Source organism: Molothrus aeneus, chromosome 11, assembly GCF_037042795.1.
Source record: "Molothrus aeneus isolate 106 chromosome 11, BPBGC_Maene_1.0, whole genome shotgun sequence".
Lineage (NCBI taxonomy): Eukaryota > Metazoa > Chordata > Aves > Passeriformes > Icteridae > Molothrus > Molothrus aeneus.
The window spans coordinates 21,256,711-21,267,588 of NC_089656.1; the positions used below are offsets into that span (position 1 = coordinate 21,256,711).

The 10,878-nt window shown below is 55.8% G+C and overlaps 2 protein-coding genes across 3 annotated transcripts; both read right to left on the minus strand.

Annotated features, from left to right (window-relative positions):
- Positions 1-112: 112 nt before the first annotated feature.
- Positions 113-3,715, minus strand: DHODH (dihydroorotate dehydrogenase (quinone)). 2 transcript variants are annotated; one of them, XM_066557169.1, is made up of 9 exons: positions 3,693-3,715; positions 3,252-3,446; positions 2,756-2,955; positions 2,453-2,535; positions 1,737-1,924; positions 1,157-1,270; positions 718-871; positions 485-644; positions 113-366 (listed from the first exon to the last, which is right to left on the minus strand). In XM_066557169.1, the coding sequence occupies exons 1-9, from the start codon at positions 3,708-3,710 to the stop codon at positions 312-314; spliced, it is 1,167 nt and encodes a 388-aa protein (XP_066413266.1). In that variant the 5' UTR covers positions 3,711-3,715; the 3' UTR covers positions 113-311. The 2 variants fall into 2 exon arrangements, with proteins under 2 accessions (XP_066413266.1, XP_066413267.1); XM_066557170.1 differs by lacking the exon at positions 1,157-1,270.
- Positions 3,716-3,810: 95 nt separating this feature from the next.
- IST1 (IST1 factor associated with ESCRT-III) lies at positions 3,811-10,848 on the minus strand. The gene is made up of 10 exons (XM_066557171.1): positions 10,740-10,848; positions 9,669-9,768; positions 8,832-9,012; positions 8,519-8,606; positions 8,182-8,265; positions 7,710-7,820; positions 7,201-7,407; positions 6,053-6,145; positions 4,889-4,934; positions 3,811-4,727 (listed from the first exon to the last, which is right to left on the minus strand). Exons 2-10 carry the CDS (start codon positions 9,754-9,756, stop codon positions 4,528-4,530), a joined length of 1,098 nt encoding a protein of 365 aa, XP_066413268.1. The 5' UTR covers positions 9,757-9,768; positions 10,740-10,848; the 3' UTR covers positions 3,811-4,527.
- Positions 10,849-10,878: the final 30 nt, after the last annotated feature.

Here is a 10,878-nt window from a genome sequence, read left to right on the forward strand (position 1 = left end):
CTTCTCCCACCAGGAAAAGTGAGAGCAACATGGAGAGCTGATTCTGCTCAGCTGAGGAGAGCTAAGCTGCATCACTCCAGCCCATGGGGTGTTCCAAGAGCAGCACAGAGGACCAGGTGAGCAAAATGTTTATTGACACTCAGTTCTGCTGTCCACAGGGAAGCCAAAACACAGCCCTGAAAAAGCAGCAGTGTCATGAAGGTCCTGGAACCAGGACCTCATCTCAGTCCCAGTCTGCCCAGCACTGGAATTGTCACACCCGTCCCTGTCTGCCACGGCTCCTCCCAGCTAGACTTTCATTTTGCAGCCTGTCAGCAGCGGTGATCTGCTCCAACTGCCTCCATGACATTCTTGAAGCCCTGCTCCCTAACCAGGGATGGTGTGTGCTAGGACTGGGCTGGCACTGCTTGGGCACCAGCACACAGCTGTCCTGAGCTGTGCTAGGACCAGGGGCTCTCTGGGGACGTGCCTGGCCTCCACTCACCTGAGCAGCTCCTCCAGTTCGCGCTTGACTGTCCCCACCACTGGTGGCCCGTGGAACACAAGCGCTGTGTACAGCTGCACGAGCGAGGCTCCGGCACGGATCTTCTCCAGGGCATCTTGCCCACTGCTCACCCCCCCCACGCCAATGATGGGCACCCGGCCTGAGGGCAGGGCGCCAGGTCAAGCTGGCACAGGCAGTGCCAGCAGGTGCCCCCAGCCCTGCTGTGCCCTCACCTTGAGTGAGAGCGTACATGTCCCTGATGGTCTGCGTGGAGAGCTCCCGCAGGGGCTTCCCGCTGAGGCCGCCGGGCTCCGTGCGCTGCCGGCTCCGGAGGCTGCTGGGCCGGCTCACCGTGGTGTTGCTCACTATCAGCCCATCCACACCGAGCTGCAGGGGCAGTAGTGTGAGGACACAGCTCCCACAAGCAGCCCAACCTCCCCTTCCCCTCCTGCCAGGTCAGGACCACCCAGCACATAACCCAAAGCGTGCCTGGGGACAAAGCTGGCCCTCACTGCCTGGGTGACACACGTGGGCCTTCACAGACTCTGACCAACCCAGGACACCATCCCTGTAGCAGCCAGAGAGCTGCAGGCATACGTGTCCTTCCAAGAGGTGACTTGCCGGGACCACCATGGTCCTGCCTCCAGTGGCCTCCCCTTCCTACTTCCTCACCTCACAGACAACGCTGGCGATGTCCTGCTTGTCCTGTGCAGTGAGGTCAGGGGCAATCTTCACCAGCAGGGCTGGCTTCTGCTTGCAGGGCAGCAGGTCCCTCTCCACCAGCACCTGTTGGTGCACATGGCAGTGCACGGCAGGGAGAGGCCTCCTGCCCCAGCTAGGAGCTACGGACACCCACTACCACAGGCAGTACAGGGACAGGCCCTGCTCCTCTACTTGGCACCAAAACCAGGAAAGGCACCCTTGGCACAGGGCCTGGAGCACACAGCAGGCACAGGACCCCAGTGATGCCTGAAGTTGTGGGGTGGATGGCTCGCTGCCTCTTGTAGGAGCAAATAGAGGGTAATGCCTCACTGCTCCTGAGCCCTTTGCTGGGATACAGTGCCCTAGTACAGCCCACGGCAGCAGCCAACAGGGACATCTCAGTGGTCCTGCCCACCATGCAGGAAAACCACCCCCATTCCTCCCTGTGCTCAGGCAAATCCACTGGCTGCAGCAGTGCAGCTACTGCCAGGAAATGAGGTGCATCCAGTGCTCTAGCTGTGCTTTGGGCTGGCTGGGGGGAGGCACCTACCTTGCTCAGCAGGTCCCGCAGCTCAGCCTTGCCCTGCAGGTCCCGCAGCCCCGGGGTGTTCGGGCTGGACACGTTCACAACAAGGTAGTCAGCCAAAGGGCCCAGTGTCCGGACCCCAGCCACATAGTCAGCTGCAGCATCAGTAGAGCTCTTGTTCTTGCCCAGGTTGACTCCAAGAGGCATCCCAGCTGCAACCCAGACACAGCTGAACCAGGACAGCAGGACCAACCACCACCCAATGGCCAGATCACCCAAAAAAGGAGGTCCCAGGACCAGCTAAAGTTAAGATGAGGATATATATATATATATAGCCCATGTATTTAATGAGAATGGCCTGGGACTGTCCTGCAACCACATTGCCTCAGCCACCCCAGTCAGCACCTTTCAGCACCACAGCTTCAGCCTGGCAGAGGCTGCCCACAGGACCTGCTCTGCTGGGGTCCTCTTGGCTTTGGCTATGTTAGCAGACACATCCTCCCCAAAGCAGCAAATGGAGCTTGATCCCAGAGAAAACAGCAGGAGAAATGTGTCTAGTCACAATGCCAGGGGTGAGACTATAGCCCCAAGAGAGTCCTGCTGTCCAAGTGTTCCTCCAGCCAAGGTGCTCCTGTGCCTGGATACTGGCATTACACACGAATCCTGGCCTACAGGTACCTGGGAGATGCCCAAACCTACCCTGCAGACCCCAAGAGCAAAGGCTTACAAGCTTGTCTCACCAGCAGTGAGCCTGATCTGTGTCTCCTGCCGGGCTCGCAGCCTGCGCTCCACCGCGATGTGGCCATGGCTGTTGAATCCATACCTGCACCAGGACAGAGGGGGTTCAAGGCTGGGTTATGTCTGCAGGCCCTGAACAGGACATGTGAGAAACGCGAGGCAGATGTGTGGTCTCTGCAGCTTTGCTCAGCACATCCAACCAAAAGCCACCACAGCTCCAAAGACATAGGGCCACCCAAATATTCACCCTCCCTCACGGTGGGCAGACTGTAGGACATTGCAGAACAGCTGCCCTCGGATCCCACCTGTTGATGACTGCCTCGTCCTCTGCCAGCCGGAAGACCCTGGGCTTCGGGTTCCCTTCCTGGGGCTTGGGCGTCACAGTCCCCACTTCCACAAAGCCAAAGCCCATCTTGTACAGCCCATCCACAGCCTCACACTGCTTGTCGAAGCCAGCAGCCAGGCCCAATGGGTTGCGGAATCGCTGCCCGAAGACTCGCACCTCCTGCGGGGCTGAGGCAGAGCCCACAGACTCCAGGAACCGTTGCCAAGGCCTCACTCCAGCCCCCCTCCCGACAGAGCCGGCCGCCTCCCCTGCCCTTCAGGGTGTCCTTATGGGGTGCCTGCCAAGGGTCCCTCGTCGCCCGCCACGGACTTGACGGGACGCAGCCGCCCGCGCACCACGCCGGGCTCTGCCACCCAGCCCTCACCCCTCGGTTCTGAGCGCCCTCCGACCTTCCCACTCCCCGCCCTGCTTCCCGCGCGGTTCCCCCCTCCTCCTCCGCCGCCCTCGAGACGCACCAGCGCGGGGCTGTCGGGACGGGTGGAGGGCAGCAGCCCAAGGGCGGCGGCGCGTAGAGCCAGGCCATGGGCGGCCTCGGGAGGCAGCGCCCGGAGCGCGGGCATCACCGCCGTGTACAGCCGCTCGTCGCCTGCCGCCAGCGCCGATCCCAGAAGCAGCCCGCAGCCTCCCAGCGCCAGCGCCCGCAGCCGTCCCTGTGCCAGGGCGTCAGCAGCGCACCAGCCACGGTTCCCCACCGCAACCGCACTCAGCCCATCCCCTCCCTTCCCCACCCCGCACCCGGCCCCGATCCCTCACCACCCGTCCCTTTCCGTCCCGCCCCGGCACTGCCCGCCCCAGCTGCCACCGGCCAAGGCCAGCGGTCCCCAGGCTCCCATGGGCGGCCCCGCCAGGCCGGCCCCGGCTCCCCACAGGGCCCCGGGGCCCCCCCGACCGCTCACGCGCAGCGGCGCCGCCATCACGCTCAGCCCGACACGCGAGGACACTTCCGGGGACCCCTTCTGTGATTGGCCGAGGCCGTACCGCTCCAGCCAATAGCGGCGCAGCAGAGGCGGCGACGAGAGGCCCGGCCCGCGCTTTATTGAAGGAGGGGCAGAAGGCGAGCCCCGGGAAGCGGGCAAGGACGGGACGGGGACAGGGACAGCCACGGCACAGCTGCAGAGTGTCACCACAGTCCCGGGATGCCTCGCCCGCGACTCGGGTAGGGTAAAAAAGGTGCTGCTGCGTATCCCATCAGACCACCCTCAGTGCCTTGCCTCCAGACCTCGATGGGCCATAGCTGCTCAGCACCCGCATCAAAACCCTGAGGCAGCGGCAGAGCCTGTCTCGCTCTGCCCTCTCGGGGGCTAGTCACATACCCAACAGGCCCAGGCAGATACTGGTACCCTTCTGCAAACTGCAAATGGACTCCACCGAGAACACCATCAAGGCCAATGAGGGCTCCCCAAGAGAAAGCCTCTGCTGGCAGGCATGGAGCCGTCATGGAGGCAGCCAGGAACAGTGCCCAGAACATCATGCACAGCTTCCCCATACAGCTACTCAGACTGACAGGCGTTCTTCCTTGCCTCACTCTCACAACATTCCCCACAGTTCATCTCCTGGAGCAGCAAAGATCAGGAAAGTGGCAGCACTTGGTGTAAGTACAGCAGGAAGAGAGTTCAAAAAGAAGAGCATGTTCATTGGAGGTTAATACAGGAAAGCAATTTCAAAGAGAGTCTGTTTCAGAGAGGAGGTATCACACAGCTCCTTCCCCTCCTTCCTGCAGCCCAGGAAGTTTTATGTTTTCTTCTTCAGCTCCTCAAATCTCCGTGAAAGATCATCGAAGTCAATGTCTTCTGAGGCAGAAGAGTTGGCGCCAGCAGATGCTGTTGGTAGTGTGTCTGGCACAGATGGCAATTCAGGCAGTACAAAGTTATCAAAGGTATTAGGAGCTCCAGCTCGTGGTTTAGGAGAAGCTTCTGGCTTGGGCTCAGGCCCTGTTGATAAGAGAAGTATCACTGCACCTCACCATCAGCATACACTCACCGGGCCAAATAGAGCCCCACGAAGGAACAGTCATTCCAGAAACAGGCAGTACCAGAGGGTTTTTCAGAACAGCCCCTAATATCCAAGCTTTTCCAAACCTCAACATACTCACCAGGCACTAGTGCAGCAGCATCCTTGTCAGCGTTAGGCTCATCAATCTGAAAAAGACTCTCAGTTACTACAGCTCTGTCCACCAGGCATGGTCACACCAGCACACAAGCAGAGCTCAGAGGCACAGCTCCGGCAGATCAGTGCACACTCCTCCCCCCTCCTAGCAGGCAGCCATGGCTTTGCAACAATGTGCCTCTCTTCCAAGAAACAGAGGCAGCTCTTCAGCTTTTCTCTCCCTCCTTGTCAACTAAAGTATCTTCACTGACCATATTCTGAACTGGATCAATCGAGCGTATCCACTATCAGGTCTGAAATATTTATCAAGGCCACCAGTGAGAAAACACCGCCCTCTTCATCCACATCATCACAGCTCCTTGCTGCCTTTCTTCAAAAACCACTGACAGGCCCTTGTGACTAGCAGCAGGGTCTTGGTCTGTCTGGGAAAAAGGCACATGGCACACGCAGCTGTGCTAGTAAAACTTCTTATTCCCTGCATGCTGCAGCCCTCAACACCCATTCCTACCCAATTCACCTGCACTGCTGCACCTGTGAGAACACAAAAGTGTCAGCACCACAATGCTCAACTATGCTCCTCCCTACTCAGGATAATGCAAAAACAGCATATCACCAAAAGCAGAGTAGCAGGCATGATGACAAACTGCAGCAACAAAACCAGAGACAAGTGTAGAAAGGGAAGTCTCCAGCCTCTGCTTTGTTTTCCCCAAGGACTGAGGAAAGTCTGTGAAAGGAAGAGTCTCTAAACATACAGCATCCGGGTCAGTCAAAAATGTCATCCAGGCTGTTAATTAGTTCAAAAGCCATAATTAAACAGACTCAAGATGATAAACTCTTCGCATTGCAAAAACCAGAACTTGTGGATTCTGCTTATTAACTGTTTAACACCACTTTAACAATGCAGCAAGAGAAATCTTGGGTTTCCTTTGCAGCCAAAGCACAGAGCTGAATGAGGAACTTCTCTCCATAAGTCATCCTTCCATCATGTGCATTCACTGATTCACTACAGTAGCAAGCAATGCCAGCACCACCCCAAAAGCTCGAAAGCTTAGCTTAGTATCCTTTACAAACATTTCTCTTCTCTGTGGCTATCACTGCACTCTGAGGATCCCTCTGCTGCCTGCAATGGCCATTCATCTCAGGTACTTACGGACTCGTATGTGGGTGGGTTTGCTGGAATTGGTGGTGGGTGGATGTTACTGAAAGGCTGGTAGGTCCCCACTGGCAGGCCACTGAAGTTCTCCTGTACAGAGAGATCAGTCATGCAGCACACCACTCATCTGAGACACCACACGCCTACAGCTGCCATGGGAGTCACAGGAAGTAGAGTCTTAGATAAGTGCAAGCACGTATTCAAGTGGTTAAGAGTTTATGCTTACAAGGAAGAGATTCTCAAGTATTAAGACAGATGTAGTCACCTGGAGCAGGCAGACCCAGCTAACTGGACTGTGGGTTATTCTAAAGAACCAGCACAGGTAAACATTTCATCTTTCAAGGCACAAGAAGCACCAGGCCAATAAAGGAAATACTCTGCCATTTCTGGCCCTGTGTGCAGTACTGCAGAATAGGAAAGAGGTTTCTGGCTCACACAAGGCTTTGAGTTGCCCTCAATTTGTCACACAACAGCACCTCAAGGACCCAGACCTGGCACAAGCCCTCAGCATGTTTATGCCTGGGCCAACAGCCAGGTGATGATACTTGGCCCAGATTTTCCACAAAAAGTACTTCAGCACTACTGGGACCACATTAAGACTCAAAGCCATCCCACTATTCTGCTCTCCAGTCTACTCAGATATCCTGTAAATTACTTAATTCAGAGAACGGAGGAGTTCTTTTCAGCTCCCACCTTCCACCCTTACAACAAATCCTCTGCAAGAGCCATTGGCTCAGTCTTCTCCCCTTGCAGGTCTGCAGGCAGGGCTCTTCTGCATTTTTCTGTGCTATTCCCACCCCACAACACTCACCTGATTTCCTTGACTGAATCCTGGTACACTACCAGCCTACCAACTTCAGAGTTGGACAAAAGCCTGGCAGTCAGAAGACTGCCTCAGGAGTTAAGTCTGGACTCCTCTGTTCCCTGAAGGCAAAGAGGGCTGGCTCCAGAACAGGGTTAGGAACCTCCACAGTCAAGATGCAAGATTAAGCTTCAGCTGTACTGCCAGCAGCCTCCGTCCCATGCAGTCTCACACTGAGAAGATGGCACACTGAGCTAACAGGTACAGTCAGCAGGCACAGGGCTAAGCGCTACAATAGAAGTCTTTCACAGAAAAAGGAAACACACAAAGCCCAGGAACTTACCGGTCCCTTAGGAGGTGGATAAGAGAAGGGTGGATTTGTCGTTGGCATGGGCATAGGCATCATCACGGGCATGGGTACTAACCCATCATGACCTATCATTGGGGCTGTAAATCCACCACCTCCGCCCCCTCCATGGCCACCCTTCTTCACATCATCCGTGAAGCCCACATCAATTAGATCTGCCTCTCCACCTGGCGGGGCTTCAGCCTGGAAAGGGTGGAAGAATTCTGCTCACCAACACATCTCTTATGATCACTGCCCTCTATACACATTAGATGAAGCATTTGTCAATGGACAAGATGGGAATACACAACAGAACAGAGAGCAGCTATACAGTGGTATTAATGGAAAACAGAATGTGAACCAGGTTGTAGCATGTGTAACTACTGCCACATAACACAGGAGTGCCTGAAGGAAGAAGGATCATGCTTTGCTAGGGCTGTCTAGAAGACACCAAAGCACAAGGAGGACCCAGTTCACTGCAATGCCACATCCTGAGGTGGACTCACCATCACCACTGAGTCAGGCTCATAGGGCACATTGTAGTTCTTTGCAATCTCAATGAGGTATCTCTCCACCAGGATCTTGGGTGGTGCTTCCACACTCAACTTGTGCATCAGCTGGAACACAAGGGTGGAGAGACTTAGCAGAGCCAGGGCAATGCAGCATCCAACAGCTCTGTACCAGTGCCATCCCAGCCAGGGAGGTGCAGCAGGCAGCCGTGGGGAGGCCCCTGAACCCAGTACAACATACTGCAGGCAGCCATAAGCCAGGGCTCTATTTGCTCTACCCTTCCCCATCCACAACCAGTAGAGCAAGGCCTCAGCACCATGCTCCAATGCAGGTGGGCCCTGGCTGCACAGCACCTGCTGTGCTCCAGAGTGATGGCAAGCATCAGCCACCAGCCACGGGCCCAAGGGGCAGCAAGCCTTGGCAGGAGTGGCTGGTCTGCCAGCTCTGCCTGTTCTACCAGTTCCTTACCCTGTCATTGACTGTCCCAATTTGGTTTGTCCGGCACAGCTTCCCATACTCCTTGCTGTACTTAGCACACAACTGATCAGCAACCTGCAGCAGGAGAGAAACTCTAGAACATGCACACTCCTGCTTTCTCCCACCTCAAACCTCACATCCACTCAGCTCCCTCCCTCATTTTTCCCACTGAGCACTCCAGTTCAGCAGCTGCAGCCACCCCAGATGCTCCAAGGACATCTGATTTCCATCTGCAGAGCCCATAAAATCCTCTGGTATAAAGTCCCAGACAAGGGCTTCCATCACCCCCACCCTGCATGTGCAGCATCCCTCAAGCAACCCTACTCACAATCTTCAACTCGGCCACTTCTGACTGGAGGCGTGGTGCAGCCCAAATCAGTGTCGATACTGCCTCTGCCAGGCCAGAATCCAGCTCCCTATGACCAAAGAAAACAATTCTCTCTCCACCCCATGCACCCAGCCTTTGCTGCCCTCAATCTCCTTAGCCTTTAGTTCCCATCCCATGCACTGGGCTCCACAGTCTCCCGTATATGGGGAAGAAAAGGTCTCTGGAGAGACAAACATGGATGCCTTTCTGTACCCCAGACCTGCCCCCAACAGTGCCCCTTCCCGAGTCCATGACCCTCCCAGCCAGAGCTTACTTCATGGACTGGATCAAGCCAAAGCGGGCGAGCAGCAGATCACAGTACAGCTCCAGGATCTCCATGGCCTCCACAAGGTAATCTTCACGGATGATGTGCTCCACACGAATCCTGGCACGCTCATCTTTTCCAGCTGCCAGGTAATCTGCAATCTCCTTCCTTGCCTTCTGGGCCAACTCAGCTGCAGCACACATCCCGAGTCCGGTCACTGTGCTGGCCTAGGCTGCTGCCTCCAGACTGCCCACAAGTCCCCATTACACATAAAACCACCACCAGCTTCTCCCCCCTATCTAACCTCTGCATCCCGAGACACTCGGGCATGGCTTGGCAGAGCCCTCATGTCCAGCTCCCAGCACACTTAACTCATGGGAGTAGGGAAAGTGGACTTCAGGCTGCTGGAAACACTCCTGTACCTACAACCTCCCTACAGAGTTAACCAGGAACACAGGCCTGACCTGTGTCAGGGCAGGGCAGGTGGGGAGGATCTCCCACAGCACCCAGGGAGTTCTCCACTGTGCTCTTAGCACACATAGCCCACAAATATTAGCTGTTAGCTACCACCCCACAAACTGCACTCCAACAGCTGCCAGGAAGGTGGACAGAGGCCACACTGTGGCCAGCCTGCTCTTCCAGCTCCTTGTGCACCAGGGCAGATTGTTAAGGCCTGGGCCCAGCAAGGAAGAGCAAAAAGCTACTCCATACTTGGCCCATGAAAGTACCCCCAACTCCAGAAATACCTTCCCAAGTCTCCTGAGCCCCAAAAGCATCCTGGGTCCCTTAATACTCCCCCTAATACTCACTCTTAATACTTAATACACCTGCCCCCTTAATACTCACTCTTTTTTTTCTCCAGTAGCTTGAGGCGATTGATGACAAGGCGCAGGTTGACTCGCAAGCGCTCTGCCTTGAACCCAGAGCCCAACATGATAAACACTTTCTGTGGAGAAGAGGGATGGCCGCTGGAACCAACAACTGCCAGTCAGTGTCTGTCACCAGACACTGTTTTACTGCGGGGGAGGCCAAGAAATGCCCCAAACAAACAAGCCCTAGTCTGCCAATCCTGAATCTAGTTATTTATAAGTGACTGAACCTCGAGTGCTTATTATTGCCTTTCCCACTTCATAACCCTGCACCTCACCAAGACCAATAGGATTGGCCTTAGAACTTCAAGGAAACTTACTGGACATTGTTTTAAAAACGGAAAAGTCAACTGAAGAGCCAAGCCCACCTCTGTCCTATCGAAATACAAGTTATAAACCAGCTATATAATTAACTAGAGGACTATTAGAAACTAAGGTTGTAACAATGTCGTCATCAGAAGGAAAAAGTTGCCGTTTCACATTCCTCACACTCTTCCTGCCTACTGAACACACGCTTAGTCTCCCAGGAACCAGTTCAACTTATTAACCCTACAAAAAGCAAATCCTAATATTATTTAATTATAGCATTCTGTTTGCCAAAATCCGTTCATCAAGGAAAAGCTTCCTTAAAAGACAGCGCATAGAATCACCTCTGTTTGCATCTCACCTCCCCGTCCCTCTTTGCCGGCGGCTCCACCGCCCAGAGCGAGCGAGTCATGACCTGATCCGGCTGCCGGGACGGCCGCCAGCCACACCAGCCGCTCGGCGAGACTCGCCGCGTCTGGCCTAATGCCCAGGGACAGTTCGGACAGTGCGCAGGAGGCCCTGCATGAGCCCCACAGGCGCAGCTGCACCTGAGGGCTAAGGGGAGAAATCCCTCTCCCTCTCCAGCTAGGTAGCAGCGAGAGAACATCCCACACCACGAGCGGAGCAGGTCCCGGGGCAAGTCCCAGGGCTGCGGGAGACCCTGAGGCAAGGCTCCCCGTCAGTTTCTCGGACACCGAGTGCTCCCCGCGGCCCCGCTCACGCGTCCCACGGTCCGACTCACCACCCGCCGCTCCGCAGCTCCGCCACCCAAAATGGCGCGCGGCTTCCGCAATCCTTCATCGCTTGCGGAGTGATCCTCATAGCCGGCACTCTCCGTACCCAGTCTCCGGCACAGCCCGGGGCACAGTCGAGCTGGCGCG